This window comes from Excalfactoria chinensis, chromosome 2, assembly GCF_039878825.1.
Source record: "Excalfactoria chinensis isolate bCotChi1 chromosome 2, bCotChi1.hap2, whole genome shotgun sequence".
Taxonomy (NCBI): Eukaryota; Metazoa; Chordata; class Aves; order Galliformes; family Phasianidae; genus Excalfactoria; species Excalfactoria chinensis.
Window position 1 is genome coordinate 110,896,861 of NC_092826.1, and position 18,500 is coordinate 110,915,360.

Sequence of the window (18,500 nt, forward strand, 5' to 3'; positions counted from 1 at the left end):
GCAGCTGATTATCTTTGTTCCACTTGATTACTTCCATGTGTGGTGAATTGTATAGCAGTCGCATGAACTGCAAAAGGCTAAGGCAGGCAGAAAAAGAAATCAGTTCCTCTAACCGACTGCCAGTTCCCATGCTGTGCTACCATCCAGCTTTCAAGTAATGTGAATAGCTGCACTGTCACTTAAGGAACTGATATTTTAAACACTGGTCATTGGTACTGTAGGTAGACCTGCTACCAGTTTCACAGTGTGAAGTTTTGAGACACAGGATGCTAACAGACCACAGTGTGTAATTTTCACACCAGTGTCTATTTCAGAGAATCACCTGAAGTATCACAGCATAGCTAACAAAGTTCTGTTTCCACAGACTGCTAGAATCACTAACTCCCTCAAGATTCTGTTTGATCTTTCTTTGGTTTCCCAACCATGGCTATACTGCACCATCATTTCACTACCACAAATTCTACCTTATCTTTTTTCCTTTGGTTTAGACACATGCCCTGTCTGGCATTCCCCAAAGTGTTACTGCAGTCAGATACTGCAGTGCCTTACTGCCTCTTCACTGGGTTTCCCTTTCTTTGAAACATGAACATGATCAGCAACAATTCAAGACATAAGAGCTCTCGTAGTACCTTTTCCAGTTTCCTCTGACACGTCCCAAACACCAGGCTAGCTCCAAAGACATTTACTGTTATCTTCTAAGAAACAACAAAAAGTTCTTATGCCTGCTTAGCAAATTTTATGCTAGAATCATATTCTTGTATTAATAGTCACATGCATTGAAAAGAAAGGAAAAGGAAAGGAAGGGAAGAGGAAAGGGGAAGGAAGGAAAAGCTTTCACCTTTCAACCCAGACTGATCAGTTGCTGTATCCTTTTGTCCTTATCTTTGATGAGAGAAAGGACTCCTTGTTTACTCATTACTAGTTTTGTGTTAACTGGCTGCAGATCTAAAATTTTATATCCCCTAATAGATCCTTCTATAAGAAGTAGCTCATGTTGTTATTTTAATAACTCAAGTAATTATTTGATTTTTAACTTGGAAAGCTGCTCTCACTGTTTTCCTCCAAATAAATATAAATTAGATAAATTCCATACACAAACTTGTAACAAGTTTGAATTACATACCTCACAAATCAATTGTATTCCTACTTGGATAATCATGTTTCTATTTAAATTTTCCATAGCAGATCATAGGTACTGGAAGACTTTTCATTCAGGATTCTCATTTGTTTCTTGGTTTCAATCAAGGGAAAATTAAAACAGTGTCTCTCTACTGTTTTACTCCATCTGTCATTAGGACATTCTTTTAGATGTTGAACTGAATTGATGCTTATTGTTGACTCCCCTTCCTTTGCTTTCTTTCACCTTCTTCTTATCTCCTTTTAAATTCACTGTGCTCAGTTTCATGCAGACTCAGCTACAGAATGCCCTTTACCATGAAGTAAAACTTTACTTATTTGGAAATCAAACCTTCCTCTACGATTTTGTCTTCCTCTTAATCACATTATTTGCTATAGCTCTCCTTACTGATGCTATACTATTTCATATTTTGTAATTAAAAAATATTCAATGTTTGTAAAGTTAAATTGTTTAAACATGACTCATACTTATGACCAGTTCTGCAAATTGCAAAAATGTATGCATGCACATTTGGTCAAATGCTACCTTTCCTCAGTATATGCATACTCCCTACACTCAAAAACCTACAAACTTAACTAAGGAAATCCCTTGGTACCTATTCCATTTTCCCAAATGCAGACAGCCATTCTGCAGAGGTTGCATATGTATTCCTACATGTTTAATCTATAAATCCAGCTCACGACTTACTGCCAGGAAGGTCAAAAGACTCAGAATTCTATATAGTCTTTTCCAAGGCAAAAATGCTCCAGAAATCTAAGGCAATTGAATTCAGTTTGCACAGTCTTTACTATTTTTCACCTGAAGCTGTAAAATTTCAAATTCAAAGATAATGAAAGGCCATCTCACAAAGAATGGTGGCCATTGGTTTGGCCTGAATGTTAAATAATTTGCAGCTCAATCTCATTTGTTGAAAACCATTTCAATTTTGTCCACTTTGAATGACAGGCACAGCTCAGAGGGTTATGATCAGTGGCATAGTGTAGTTAGAGGCCTGTAACTAGCAGCATCTCCACGGGTTCATACTGGGACCGGTCTCATTCTGCGTCTTCATCAGTAACTTGAATGAATGGATGGAGCACACCCTCCTGGTAACACAAAGCTCGGAAGAGTGGCTGAAATACCATAAGTTTGTGCTACCATGTAGCAAGACCCAGGCAGGCTGGAGAGTTGAGCAGGGAGGAACCTGATGAGGTTCCACTGGGCGTGTGTAGAGTCCTGCACCAGGGGAGGAATAACCATACGCATTTCTGTACAGATTAGGGACTGATCAACTGGAGAGGACCTCTGCAGAGAAGAACCTGCATGTCCTGGTGGACAACAGGTTGGCCATGAGCCAGCATTATGCCCTTATAGCCAAGAAGGCCAATGGTATCCTGGGGTACATTAAAAAGAGCATGGCCAGCAGGTTGAGGGAGGTGATCCTCCACCTCTGCTCTGGTGTATAGAGTTCAGGGCTCCCCAGTTCCTAGTAAGATAGGAAACTTTGAGAGAGAGTCCAGCAGAGAGACACAAAGATGAAGAGGTTCTGGGAATCTTCAGCCTGGAAGAGAGTGAGGAGGGATCTTATCAATGCTTATAAATATCTAATGGACAGAAGTCAAGTGGATAGATCCAGGCTATTTTCAGTGGTGCCCAGTGACAGAACAAGGGTCAACAGGCACAAACTGGAACACAGGAATTTCCATCCGAACATGAGGACAAAATTCTTTACTTAGAGAGTAACAGAATACTGGAACAGGCTGCCCAGAGATGCTGTGGAGTTACCTTCTCTGGAAATGTTCGGTAACCATCTGGACACTTTCCTGTGTGACCTGCCCTAGGGAATATGATTTTGTATGGGTGTTGGACTGCACGATTCCCTGAAGTCCCTTCAAACTCCTGTCATTCCGTGATTCTGGTCAGATCTGCAATTCCCACCTATCAGAAGGTTCTCTTTTGGTTCATGGTCAGTTGGACATTACTGTACATTCACAGAAGCAGTTCAGTTCAAGTATTCACCTTCAACAAGCACCATATGTGTTGTTCTACTCCTATTTCACGCAACTTGACTGTCAAGACGTATAAAATTAATATGATCTCAAGCTGAAAAGCTTGCCAAATGGAAAAGTAGCACTTATTTACTGCAGGAAACTTTTCAATATCTTTCTCAAAGTTCAGTAATTACAGCAATAACCCAAAGGGAAGAAGAATGCAACAGTCAGGGACTGACACATAAGAAAAGGATTATCTTTTTCGAGCATCCAAGAATCAGTACTGGGGCAGTGAATTGTTCCCACTCAAGGCAAGATTTTAAAGTAGTCCTGCCACAACTACTGGTCCACCAGCACTGACCTCCCACATGAGGAAAGCAGTAATGTAGACCATGCAGTCTGCAGTCACCTCATGAATCAGATTCTCCCTTTCTACCGGCAATTTCCATAGAGCTTTCTAGATCACGTGTTCCTAAAGCCAGAAAAGAACATCTACTCACATCCCTGTCAGAAGGCATCAGTCGTTATTAGGACTTGTATTTATATCAAATGATTCAAGTTTGGTTTTCAATTTGTAGCACAATTTTTGAGTCTTAAAATTATCCAGAGGATGCCTTAGAAAGCAAATAAAGATATTTCCATCTTGTTGGGAAGCAAAAGCATTTTAGAAGTTACACAGCTAAATATCATGTATACAAAACAGTTGAAAAAAAAATCATGAATAGGCTTCTGATAAACATAGCTACTACACATATTTTCATTCATTAAACTCTACATTTTTAATTGACAGCATTATAGTCACTGCGAAATGGCCTTATTCAGGAATCAGAACAAGGATTCACACCAAGATATCTATTATTCAAGGTCTTCCTTGAAATCAGGATGTTATCAGCCTTTGGGAAAAGAAAATAATTAATCAAGTTGACATAAAATTGCTTTCCAAAACATTGAGAAGTAGGTCAACAAATAAGCAAGGAAGGTTCCTGCAAAATTCTTGCCTCCTCCAGAAAAAGAAAAAAAAAAAAAAAAAAAAAAAAAAAATAATAATAAAATAAAATAAAATAAAATAAAATAAAATAAAATAAAATAGCCTTACTTGTGACAGATGCACCTGAAACAGTCTGAAACGAGGCAGTTTTAAGCTTTAGTTATTCACACTTTTCAAATAAATTTTACCTCACTGGAGGAATAAGGAAAGAAATGACAGTTCTATCTTGACTTTCGCATCATGATAATTACAGCCATCCTATCTCTGTCAAATCTGATTATAAACCAGGGATCAGCAGGCAGGAGATTAAAAGCTCATCAGCTGAGTATATGCAACAAATGAAATTGATGAGAACTGCCCAAACTGTGTCAGTTTTACAGAAACAGCCAGATTGACAGACTGTTGGAATTACAGATATGAGAGTTCTCATTCTCACTCTGGCTTTGAAATGCAAATGAAAGCTGCTGGAATTGTTGAACAGCAAGTGCTAACCTTTTCATATATAGTGGGTGTCTCCTCCTGTTAACAAGATTTGTGGAGCACAAGATTAGCATTATATTAAACTGAGATCCTTGCTGATCCTTGTTGGTTTTTTTTCCTGTTCATATTGGAGATTTTTTCTTCATGTGCAATTTAGGCATTCAATTTTATTCCAGAAGAAAAGGAAGTCATTGTTGCTGCATGTTCTGTTATATACTTAAGACATGGCATGAACACTACAGTCAATTGAGCTTATAGAAAAGCCACAACCCTAAAAGGAAGAAGTAACCATGCCAGCTCTACAAGCAGCAAGAAGTCCTGGAAATGAATGCCAGTATACATAATCTCTATCAGATAGATGACCAAAGAGTTAAAGAACTATATCTCACTGCTTAAGAGAAAAGTGTTATGTCTGCTTTTTTCTTTGCCTACTTTTTTTTTTTCCTCCAAAGATGTCTTTTCTACCATCATTTAACTAAACAAACAAATGGTATTCTGCTCTTTTTCAGTTGCCACAATGTGATTTATATCACCAGATACTTTTTGCCAACTTTACTATTTATCATGCTGATATGTTTTGAACATAAAGTGATACAAGCTAGAAATGGGTGTCCTTCAATTGCCTGATGCTCTGTAAAACCTTTCTAAACACGTACAAATACATCACAGAGCAACAAGTCATCCCAACCTCTATAAGCAAACAAAGTGATGAGTTCTAAGTCTCCCCTCCCAAGAGAGACACCTTAGAGAAGAGGTGGACACACACACAGGCACTCCATGCAGTACCTAATTCTAGTTTGGGAGTTACATGGACCCAAATCTGTAGATGTTCTTTCATGCGCAGGAGAAGGAGCAAGTGCATTCATGGCAAGTGAGTCTATCCCAGAAACGTGTAGGAGTAGTGGATCTCTGGGACCAAGCAAGTTTAATTTCGTTCTCCACGAACTGCAAATGCAATTTCTTTTGCTACACCCTAGGAAAAGTACAGCAGCAAGACTATCCTCCCACTGTGGATTTACTAAAGTGATTATTTTTCCTTTTTTTTTTTTTTTTTTTTTAAATGAATGGAAAAGAGAGAAAAAGAAATGATATGCAGAGTAAAACTCTACTGCTTATACATTTTTTTCCAATTATACTGTCTAAAATGGAGAGTTCACTGACATTTTCAAATAATTTCTTTTCTTTCAGCTATCACTAAAGATATACATATATATATATATATATATGGAAAGCAAAATCACCACATGAAAAGTCAGAATAATCACTTTCCACATCTTTCCCATCCCCCCACCTTTTCTTGTATGAGTATTTCTGCTTTTATGGCCTAAATTCTTCACCTGAAGTCAAACCCTCTGTTTATGGCATCACAGTGGTTGCTGTGGAGGTGATTACGATGTACAAAGCCAAAAGGGATGAATTACAAATTGGAATGAAGAGTGGCATCTCGCTAAATCTGTTTAAAGTAGTAGGAGATATTAAGAAAAACCCAATAGCACATACATTGAAAGCAAGCATGTTAACTTTGTAAATGACAGTTTCTTATTGACTTTCATTATCACAACTGTTTTAGGTATGTTAATATAATAGCTTCAAAGTGTTTAAGTATACATATGGAAACAAGCATATAGCATGAACAGACAGTGCTAGCACAGATGGCAGCAGAGTCCTAACTGTACTTTTCAGTACTGCCTGCTGCAATTGCTATCTTCTTCTGCAGCAGAAACATACAAACAACAAACTGTGGTAGCATAGACAGTCTCTATGCTCTGACCACAAAAGTACTTAATGTCATCCTGCATGCAGTATGTTTCTCTATGCCAGACTCCAGACTTGGAATGAGTTATGACTAGAGAACATAGATTCCTGAAAAAGCTATTAGTTCATCCTAATTCCTTCTGCTACAAGGATTAGTTTCATATATGTCTTCTCTAACATACACACACTTAAAAATACAACTGTTCAAGTGCAGGTGCTAATTCTCAAGAAATGTGTTATATAATAGAAACAGGAGAAATCTGTCTTGCTGTTTGCACCACAGAGGCAGACACTGGCAAATCTTCACAACATTGGTGGCAGAAACAATCCTTAATTTTGCCCTATATTAGGAAAAACATAAATGATATTAAGTGAATTAGTTTCCAAATCTTCCCCCTAACATTGATACCTGAAGCACTACTGGCAGCATGTAGGCTATAACTCCTTGTACTCTTAACATCCATGTGTGAAGAACATTAGAGCAGATGACAAATTAGAAACTAGAAAGGAACATTTACCCTCCACATTTGATTATTTTTTTTCCTGGAACACAGTTTAGTGGAGGTCGAGATGTGATTCCAAGTTAATTGAATGTCAAGGTCCAAGGAAAGCCATGAAGGTTTCTGAGTCAAAACTGTGCTGAACTACTGAACTGTAACATGTACTTAAGCCCCATGTTAAAAACAAAAATACACAAAGAGCAGTGGGATAATGTTAAAATCAGGTATTGAATAAAAACATTAATGCAAACATGAAAAAAAAATAATGAGACTTTAATGGCCTTAGAACTCAATCATATCATTTTATTAAGCATAGAAAGTTATTCTCTAAACAATCTTTCAACATAAGTGCTTTGTGAATGCCCATGGCCAAACATAACCTATACACAGCTACAGGAGTGATAACTAATTAGTTATGTTATCTTTATAAATTCAGTTATTTAAACAAGCAAGACAATGGCTGTTCACACCAGAAAATAGAATATGTTTCAGTGGAAAGAAAAAAATAATACTTTCTGTTCCAAGAAAATACATTCCCACAAAATCATCATCATGACATGCAGACTCTGTTGCATGACAGTGCCATTGGGAACTGAAATTCACTGTCTGGTGAAAGAAGATAGCAGGACATTAGGATAAAGTGGAGCTGCAATTCTTTAAGCAGACTCATCAAGTCAGACATAGGGACAGAAAAACCCACCAAATACAGCATGCAAAGCAACACGTGGAGCCTCTGTGCAGGCACCCTGAAGCTGGGGAGAGTACTAGCAACTTAAATCCAACAGAATCATAGAATTGTTTGAGTCAAAAGGGAAACTCCCCTGCATTGTACAGGGACACCTACAGCTGGATGGGGTTGCTTACAACCTTCTCCAGTCTGACCTTGAATGGCTCCAGGGATGGGTGGTCATTGGTGGTCCACAGAGTGGACTCGTCATAAAAGAAACCAGAATCAGGCTCCAAAAAGCCTCTGAAAGGCTCCTGATATTCACAGAGGTGCTCAGTGAGCACTGGTCTGGTATCTCCAGGGTTGTTGTAAGGCTGCATTTTCCTCAATCTTGGCTTGAGAGTTCAATAAGTGCAGTTAGAACACTGTAATACAGGATGTTCAAGTCATGAATTATTTATTCATTTATTTATAATCTGATTTGGGCCAGCAGGTTTGATGATTCACAGGAATACACTGAACTTCCACAGATTTGTGGGTAAACACTCAGCAAGCGTAGGGCCAAGACCAACACGGGATTTCTACCAACAGAACCCAAGAAATGTCTTACAGAGCCATTTAGACAACACTTAATTAGATACATCACTAGTTCTTTAACGTTGCTGAGGAAAGCTGCACAAACAAGAGATTGGGAATCTTACTCTAGAAGAGAACAGAAGATAAAAATGAATATTGAGCCTGGAGATCTAAATCAAACCAGATGCATTCAGGAGCAATCTTCAACATATTTAAGGAAGAGATGAATAAAAACTGAGCAGTCTAGAAACTGAAACCCTTGTTCCTGTCAAAAACAAAACAATACAAAACAAAGCAACCACAAAAACAGCATAGGAGAGTATTAAGTTTCAGGCTCTTTCCTTAATGACCAAGGACTTCTGTGCTGTAACTGCACAGTGACACTTCAATTACTCAAGCTGTCAAGACCTTTCTTGTCACAAAATTTTACCTGCAATTCCTTTTTATGCAATGGAGTGCCTCAAGGCCAGATAACTGGCACACTCCTCTGTATTTATCAAAACATTAATGTGTTTCTAGATGTACTCTAGCATGGGACAGCAAGCTTAAGAATAGCTGCTGTTGTTCTTATGCAGAAAGCCATGCATATAAGCAAGTTAATTGTTTTCCATCCTTTCTGAAGCAACCTAGAACAATCCATTTTATATCATGTTTTGCAAATTATGCTTCAGATAATCTGTAGTATCATTTTAGCACCACTTTCTCTTGGCCCAATTTCTACAAAGTCACAGCTATCATGTAGAGCTCCCTCTTCTACAGTTTCAAGGCTTGATTTTGAATTTGGGCTTGTGAAGAAAAGCAACAGACATTGTCAGATTCTGTACCTTCTTCTTCCTTGAATGTTTTTAAGACTGGAGAAAGCCCTGAGCAGCTTGTTCTGATGCCACAGCTGACCCTGAAACTTCACTAGTGTACTCCCATCTTAAATTACCCTATGCATTCTTCAGTTTCCACTAGATACCCTGAATAGAATCGGAGTAAAATGGATGCAAATATTTTTAATCTGATTAAAAAAAAAAAAAAAAAAAAAAAAAAAAAAAGATAGTAAAATCCATACAGCATTGTGACACCAGGCTGGTAAAGAATTTTGCAACATTCCTCTTTTCATATGATGACTAAAAGTGTACATCCACTACTAATCAACTTTGTGGTGCTACAGGAGTAAAATACAGCAAAACAGCTGTCTGTACTCCAGAGTTCACCTTCAGATTTATCCCTTCCTGCAACAGAAGAATTGCTGAGAGTTATTAAGAACTTTGCAGATTTCTCAGGTGTCATTTAATCACCACTTCTGTTAAGATCATCTGTCTGTGTCAGCCCCCAGAACAATCTGCAAAACAAAAAAATCCAGAAAGCAAGGTCACCGCCTGCTATGTGCACACAGCAAGTGACCACATCCCACAAACTCAAGTCATTCAAAGATCAGAAACTCACTTTGGTCACTATGTTTCTACAGGGTCCTTTTCTTGCCTTTATATTTATAAAATGAGAAAAGAAAAAAGTGACTGAAGTGGGACTAATCTCAGTCTAAAGACTAGAAAAAAAAAAATAAAATAAAAAAACTATACATAATAAAACTGAAAACATGCTCCTATTATGATCATACAGTCACTGTGTCTCAGTGAACAATAATCAGATTCGTATCGCACAATTAATAAAGGCAGTGATAAGTTCTTTTTTGCTTTGTTTGAACTTATCTTTGTAAGCCAAAGGTCTGGGGTAATTGAGGCTGCACCCAGCTGTACCATTACCATAAACAACTGACCAGCCCCCTCGGGCTACTTCAGCGTTAACTGAAATCAATACCTGGGAGCAGTGCGGCATAGAAAGCCTACAGAACTCCAACGTCATCCAGACTGAAAAAGGGAAAGACCGTGTTTCCCTAAAGCATTTATTGTGTTCTAAAGATCACTTTCATCCAGCTCTAAAATGGATTTTCTAAGTGTTTCTTGAAATGCAAAATAGCTAGGAGGCCAAAAATGAATGCCCTCTAACTTGAAAAGAAAACTAAAATTAAAAAATTGCATTCCAGTACCCTCTAACTCAAGCTTGAACACTGTAAACCATATATTAATGAAGCCAACTCTAGATTACTGGGATGTCTTATGCTCAGAAATAATGCAGAAGCCTAGAAATATTCTGCCCAGCACAGAGATTCATCTGTTCTGTAATGCTGGCTGATGTGAATGAATCACAAGGATGCCTTGATCTTTCTGAATACAGCTTCAGATCACAGAACCTCCTCTCAGTTGCCTCCAAATAATTATTCTCGTGCCCATTTCTTGACTAGCAACAGCTACAACCTCTCACATGAAATATCAGCAACTACCAGCCAAAAAGAAGAAATTGGTGAAGACACCCAATATACTGCATGTGACTTTTCTCAATCCAGCTTCTGGAGAGGAGAATCTGTTCTCAACTTCCCATTCCTCCCCCTCGCTACAAATGCCAGCAGTTTAGACAGCTCTAGTTTCAGAGTTTCAGAGCGGTAAGAATTGATCTAAATACTGGAATAGTTTCTACAGCCAAGCTCAATGCAGTCATTGACAATAACAAGTCTTTTTTTCCTCACTTTTTTCCACAGGCTCTTGGGTTCATTATCACAAACTAACAGTTCTGCTTTAATCCGCCCTCAGGAGAAGGTTCTGCTCACTAATTTCTCTTCCTTTTTTTTCTGCTTTTCAATACTATTTAGGAGCACAGCATCAACAGCTCTTAAAACATACTGGCCATACCCAGCATACAAGACAAAAATCACAAAAGCCATATTAAATAGAACCCATACATTTTACAAATTATTTAAGTTTCATTTACTAAGCAGATGCTTCAGTATTTACTAATCCCTCACAATACAACCAGCTTTTTTCATGGAAATAATGAGAATAATATAAACAACAACACAGTGTTAACCAGTTTAATACCTTTTTAATAAAAGGGCATTTATTTGCAAAGTACTCTATTGAAGCGGCAAGCACAGTGCCATCTGCAATCCCACTCCTGTGGCAAGAGATGGAAATTTGCATCTGCTGGCACAGACACGCTGCCGCGTGACACCTCCATTTACACCATGTCACTTGTCTGTTCCAGCAAAATTATTACATTTCAAAGAATGCCACAACAGTTTTGTTTCATTTTTTATTTAACTCTTCAATATTTTAAGCACCACAGATTTACAGGCCATCAGTGAGTCCAGAACATACCAGAATGAACCTACAATAACCACGTTCCTGGTTTAATTGCCATACATGTACATGTATTACAGCTCTGCTATGATTTTGTATGAATGGAAATACTACAATTTCATATATAAGGAGACAAAATATGAAAATGCTACCTTGCGTTTCATGAGAAAGAAGCAGAATCCTAGGAGAATAAAGATATTCCAGGTTTTGTGATGGTTTATCCTGCTGCAGCTCAGAACAGCACTGGGTCAAGTCCAGCCCAAATACATATGGGAAAGCAGTCGGGAGTTGCCACGGTTCCAATCATTATGGCGAGGTAATGAAACAAATTCAGTGCATAAACAGACATTCCAACTTTAGTTAATGGACAAGATGATTCATTGTTATAATATGGCAAAGCTAAATGGAAAGACAAAGGCAGAGACACTAGATTGAGGACTAAGACTGGAAACTTCCAGATGTGAGTATAAAATGCCCCTGAGCCAGGGTTAGTCAAAATATGAAATACTTCAGAGCGTACTAAAACGAGATAGCTTCTATAGTTCTGTCAGAGTAATCATTTCATCTAGCTCACAATTTAAACTACGAGATTCAAATTATCACGCAAGTGGTTTCTTTCCCATTTTAAAGCACACTCTGTATTTCCCAGTAAAGTGATTTGTGACCTCTGTCTGATTAAAACTCTCCAGATCTTCTTTAAAGAGAGCTCAGCAAAAAAAAAAAAAAAAAAAAAAAAAAAAATAAAAAAAAAAAAACTGGTTACGGATGGAGAGGAAGTCTTTGGTTTCTTAACTATAATTTCTGCACAGAAATCAGACTTAAATGATCATCATAAAATTGTACTTGCAATCCTCTAGATTCTAGACCATAAGTTTGTCACTCTGTTGTAAATTCAGATTTTGAATAATCTATGGCTTTGTAGTTACAGTTGCTTATTTCTAATTGTACAACTTGCAATGTTAAGGTTTTATTAGTGTCATAAACAAATTCTTCCATGAGCAAGGGGAAAAAAATGGTACATACAGTCACGTAGCAGGTATTTACAGATTTTATCACGCACATTTCTGGCCAAGAAGAATATTGCCTCTTTCTCTTTTTTTGAATACAATAATGTCAGAGTGAACTAATTTGAAAAACACTGCAAAAGCAAAACATTTTTCAAGTATCAAAATATGGCACTTGAGTTACTGAGGCCACCAAGCTGCACTGGCGAAAAGGAAAACACACAATGGAAACAAACATGGAATTGAATATTTTGGGTTGGAAGGAGCTTTAAAGACCGTCTAGTTGCAAATGCCCTGTTGTGGGCAGGGACACCCCCCCCCTAGATCAGGTTGGTCAAAGCCCAATCCAACCTGGCCTTGAACATCTCCAGTGATCCACAGCTTCTCTGGGTTTGCTTCACACCCTCACAGTAAAGAATTTCCTTCCTGTATCAAATCTAAATCTATTATTTTTTAATTTAATGCCATTACCCCTTGTTGTATCATTACATGCCCTTGTAAAAAGTCTCTCCCCATCAGCCAACAGAGTCAAGTCATATTCCTCGGGGCTGTTCTCAATCCATTTTCCACCCAGATAGTATTTGTGTTTGGAATTGCCCTAACACGGATGCAAAACCTTGCACCTGTCCTTGTTGAATTCCTGAGGTTCATACAAACTCACCTCTCAAGTCTGCCAATGACCCTCCGGATGGGATTCCTTCCTTCCAGCATGCTAACCACACCATATAGTTTTGTGTCATCTGAGAAACTGATGAGGATGCACTCAAGCCTACTGTCCATGATAATGACAAAGATGTTGAAGAGTATCAGTCCCAACACCACTCGGCACTGGACATCAGGTCTTTTGAATGTGATCATCCAGCCAATTCCTTATCCACCAATGTCATGTTGGACAAAAATGCCATATGTGTCAAATGCTTTGCACAAGGCCAGGTGGATGATGCCATTTGCTCTTCCCTTATCTTCCGGTGCTGCAACCCTGTTGAAGGCCACCACATTTGTCAGGTAGAATTTGCTTTTAGTGGAGTTCTGCTTGTCACCAGCCACTTCTTTGTTTTCCATGTGCCTCAGAATAGTTTCCAGGAGGATCTGCTTCACAATCTTGCAGAATCTTTACATACTCCCTGACTAAGGTTACAAGATTCCCGAAGCAGCTATGGCATCTAAGTGGTAGTAGATCCAAACAGAAATAATGCCAACATTCATATGAATATGTAAGCTAGTAAAAAATGGCTTAAAATTTAAAGTTTACCTGCAGAGTTTTCCATCTGGGCACAGAAAACAGGCTTACTTGCTTTGAGAACTTCTGTTATATTAAGCAGACATATAACGCCTACATGAATTTCAGACATTTACTTTTACAAATACTACAATAAGCCACAGGCAAAAAGCGAGGTGGAAAGAACTACGCCTCCAGCACAACAGAAGATTTGGTTATGACTGCCTGAATACAACCAAGAACATTATTTCCCAGGAGACAGAGAAGGAAGAAAGAAGAAAGCTGACAGCACGTTGTGAATATTTCAGGAAAAATGTGTATAGACCGTCTGAAATTGGAAAGCTTGTAGGACTCATTTCTCAGCTATCAATTGCAGAATTAGTCCTGTCCAGTGCAGTCACAATCAGAAGCACATGCATATACATCCAAGCATGTCCATCAGAGAAAACATGACTCGAAGCTTTCTTCCTCTTGTAACTTCATCCTCCCTATCTTTCACTGGTTCAACATAGTGAAATCTAGCTCTCTGGAGCGGTAATATGCCAGAGACACTAAAGGTCAGGTTGGATATGGTCTTGGGCAGCCTGATCTACTGGGTGGCAACCCTGCCCATGGCAAGGGGATTAAAACTAGCTGATCTTTAAGGTCCTTTCCAACTTAAGCCATTCTGTGATTCTTACCTGGCTACTACATTTCTGTCACTCTCAGAAGAAAATGACACCAAACAGAAGGGGCAACAATAGTTTATGCCTTGCTTTTTGACAACTCTAGATAGGATAAGGCAACAACTAGCTGAAGCAGGTGGGGAAAAAGATGGTTTTGTTTTAATATAGATCACATTTTTTTACTGAGCCCACCTGGGCACGATCCACATATTGGCATGACACCAATTGATTATACTGTCCTGACTGAAACACAGAGAACTTCCATTCCCTCAATTTGGCACACGTCTTAAGCAATTAAAAATATATATTTTAGGAAGTAATTGCTGTCTAAAACCTCACTGATGTATACACATAGTCCTACATATACATTCAGCACTATTTTTCTTTTCCCATAGTAGTTTCAGTACTAAGGATGAAGAACTACTAGTTTACTACAAAACTTTCATATAGCTTTAAACATGTATATAAAGTATTGCTTGCTCCTCAGCAGTTATTTTTGGTGGCGCCAGATAATGTAGACGCCTTTCTCTTTCACAGTTTTTAGTCACAAGCCTACCATACCTACTCTTCAAGGGATGAGACACCCAATACGTGTGCGTATGAGACACCCAATACGTGTGCGTGTACGTGTGCGTGTGTGTATATATATATATATATATAATCAGAGCTTTTTGAGTAGTACAGAAAAACACCACTTAACGTAAACTGTGGTATTCACAATGCTACTATTTAACATCTGCTTAAAGAGGATCTGTAGAATTCTGGATGTAGCCATCCTTTTGGGTTTCAAGCTCTTGAGAGATTGTATATGTAAGAGGCTATTGCCAATCTAACACTAAATTTTAAAACAGGCTTTTTACAACATCATTAATATATGTCATCTTACCACGATCTTAAACTTTTTGTGTTGACAGACTTTTTCTTGCTCTCTAGACAAGTCCTACTTTACATTGCTTTGTATCTTCCACAGTGTCATACTGTGTAAAACAAGATATTCTGTACACGCGATCATAGAGAAAATTTCATGTTTGTACTTCATGTTTTTGAAAAATACAGAAAAGTCTCAGGTCACGATGCCATAAATCTATGATTTGATTATGAAAAACCATTGATTTACTTGCAACTGCAAAGATAAAGTTGTAATTAGTAAAGCACTCAATAAGCACACTTGATCTCAAAAAGCTCCACATCAAAATAAATCAACAGCCATATTTACTCTCATCAAAGGTGAAAAGAACATCAAGGCTGGTAAATACTTGTAACCTGATGCAGTCCAAAGGCAGGCTTGCTCACATGTTCACAGCTCAGTGTGCCTGAAGCAGCCAGCCAGCCAGCCCTAGGTGATGACTGAGTAAATGTATCTTAATACAAACATACACTGAAATGTTGTGCTTGGTCTTCACCTCGTGTCAATCATAACAGTGTCATTGAGATCCACAGAGCTATGCCACGTTTTACCAACGCAGGTTGGCAGCCAACTGGAATGAGTTTTGCAGTAAAAAGAATAGGAAAGAACAGTGTTGTTTGTTTTTGTTTTTTTTTTTTTCCCTAGAAATTGAATTATTTCATAACCCTGATGCCTCCCTGTTCTGTCGTAAAATATGAATATTTCCTGATAATTCTGATAATTGCATGCATGCATTAATGAATAACAGGACACAGTTAAAATTGCTTACAGCTCACATACCACAGTTTTACTTTTTGGTATATATCCTATAACTCCTCTAATCTTTAGCCTAAACATTAAGTAAATTTTCCACTCCAGTGCAAAGTGGTCTATTATTACCTGATAAATAAAGAAATAAGCAAATAAATATCTGGAGTCCATTCTTGGAATATAATGCATTTCTAAAACTTCAAAATTTTAAGAGGCATATCGAAGTAATACTTCACTTCCCCACCTCCACCTCTCCAAAAGATCTCACTGCAACGCACACAGTCAGCAGTAAGGACATACGGGTTAGTTTTGCTTTTACCTTACATCTGCAGCTGTTAACAGATAGCAAATGATCTTGTAAATAAGTCCACCTTGCAAGTAGACAGAACAGCAGAAAGAGCAATTATCCTTAAATACTTACCAAAACTAATTAGGATGCAAAATACATGTGCTTCAGTATCATTTGGTGTTACAGTGATTACTTCTATGAGAATTTATGACACTTTACGAAACACTTAAACAAAACAACAGACTGAGGCACTCTGAACCTTTTTGTTACTGTAAATCAGAACCAACTTACAAATCTCCCCAACCGAACTAATTTACAGTGCAGCTATTTTGATGCTATTCTCATCAGGACAGCATACCGTACACTGCAACTTGGCTATAAGGGCAAAGTTTCTGGTAGGAAGTGTTTCCTTATGGTCTAACGCCTGCACCGCACTGTTTGCAGGGCACACTCTGGCTCTCCCTAGGTCTATGTCAGAGCTCCCATTACCTCCAGGACATCGCATTTTGGTCTCTGTGCCATACCCACGATAACGGGTCTCAGAGGTGCCACCAACTCTTTTCTTTTTGTGATTCCCCACTACACTCAGAAAAAGCAACATAAAGATTTACAACCACACACCGCTATTTTTATTCCCTAACTGGATAGCACCTCCTCTCCTGCACAGTCATTTCCTCCAGAGTTCTGGTGATACCCACCGACAAAACCTCTGCTCGGACTTTCAGACTCTTTCTTTCTGAAAGAGGAGCAGTTCAGCAGTGCCCGGCGCTGGGCAGCCCCCACGCACACCCCGGGGTTCGCCCTTCGCACCAGCTCAGCATCGGCGGTGTCACTTCCAGGTGCCGGGACTCCGCGCTCCCCGCAGCGCTCCGGGTGGAGCCTTGCGCTTCGCGAAGGGCACGAAGTTCCTGCGTGGGCTGCCACGGCCAGCACGGCGGGCACAGCCTTTCAGGGTCGGGAGAGCTGTGTGGCTGCTGCTCAGACCCGGCGATGAGCATCTCACTCCCCGAGCAACTGATGGAGGACGGGCGCAGGCAGGGCAAGCCTTTTTCACAGCGCCTCCCGAGCATTAAGACAAAACACGGGCATGCCAAGAAAGATTTCTAGGACTCTTCCCAGGTTCGTTGCCTCTTGGCAGCCCGAAAGCGCCTTCCGCAACAATTAAAGAAGCCGCTATTACAGCGAGATGTGGAAACACACGGAAACAGTGTCCCTCATCCCCCAGTGCCCGCCGAGCCCGGGACGCGTCGTGGAGTTGGGGCGCTCGCTGCCCTCGCACCGCGGCGGGGCAGGCGGAGCAGAGGACCCCGCCGCGAACGCCACCAGCGGGCAGCGCGTGTCCCCTGCCAGGCGCTCCCATCCCGCCCCGCGGAGCCCCTTACCGTGCTGCTGCCGGGGCTTGCCTCCCGGCGCCTTCTCCTTCCTGCCGCTCCGCATCCGCCAGCACGCCGACCCTCTGCCCAGCGCGCCGGCCATGCCGCGGGCGGGGCGGCCCCGCGCAGCGCCGGGCCCGGCGGGGACAGCGCGGGGCGGAGATGGGGCGCGGGACCCGGCGGAGCGGGGCGGGAGCAGCGCGGGGACAGCGGTCCCGCCTCCCCTGGCCCGGCGTAAGGCGGCGGCCCCGGGCAGCGCCGCCCCGCGCCCCCGGCCCCGCTCCGCCCGCGGGGTGCGGGGGGGAAGGGGATGAGGGCCGACGGGGGCGGTAGGGCTATCGGGGCTGGGCGGCTTTCCAGGCTGGGGGAGTAACGGCGCTCAGCGCAACCCACTCCCCACCCCCCCACCGCCCCTCTGCCCGCCGGCAGTCCTCCCACAGCACCTTCCCCGAAAAACGTGTACGTACGTTACCTCCTGCCATCAAAATCACTGCTTCCGCGCTCTCCCGACTCCGGCACGATGAGTAACTCAACCTGAGATTCCCACCTCCCACACACCCATGTGAGGCGAGGCGGTAGCCTCCCGCCCGCGCGCAGCTCCTCGGTCCCGGGGATTCCGTCGGGAATCGCCCTCCCCTCACCCCGAAGAGGCACTCACGGTCCTTCCGTAAGGGGCTGCGCGCAGTGCGAGGGGCGCAGTGTGCTCCGTTCTCACAGTCAGACGCAACGATTCAAAAGTTGCGGGCACAGTGTTGAGATATTAACAATGTTACAGGCAGGAAAAAGTAGTTTAGAATGCTTCCTTAAGTCCCGAGGGTCTGGCAGTGCAGTGCGGAGTTCTTTAAGTACAAATGATGCGTGCAACTCGTGCTTGTAATCTTGCTAATAAATCCACCCATGTGTCGAGTTATTGCAGCCACTGCTACAGCTCCAGAAAGGTATTCCACGGCCGCTTTTTGATTTTTCATTCGCACGTATATCTGTATGTCATCATCACCCCCACGAGGCATGGCACTCTTGTCTGTGAAGATGAAAGG

The 18,500-nt window shown here is 40.8% G+C and overlaps 1 protein-coding gene across 2 annotated transcripts in view; it reads right to left on the reverse strand.

Annotated features, from left to right (window-relative positions):
• Positions 1-18,113, reverse strand: part of ZNF385D (zinc finger protein 385D) — a 372,690-nt gene extending 354,577 nt beyond the window's left edge. The window contains exon 1 of one of the 2 annotated variants that reach the window (XM_072328232.1): positions 17,936-18,113. In XM_072328232.1, coding sequence (XP_072184333.1) covers positions 17,936-17,945 — 10 coding nt within the window. In that variant the 5' untranslated portion in view covers positions 17,946-18,113. Of the gene's footprint in view, positions 1-17,472; positions 17,599-17,935 lie in introns of those variants that run through there. The other variant, XM_072328231.1, reaches the window with a different exon arrangement.
• Between the last annotated feature and the right edge of the window lie 387 nt (positions 18,114-18,500).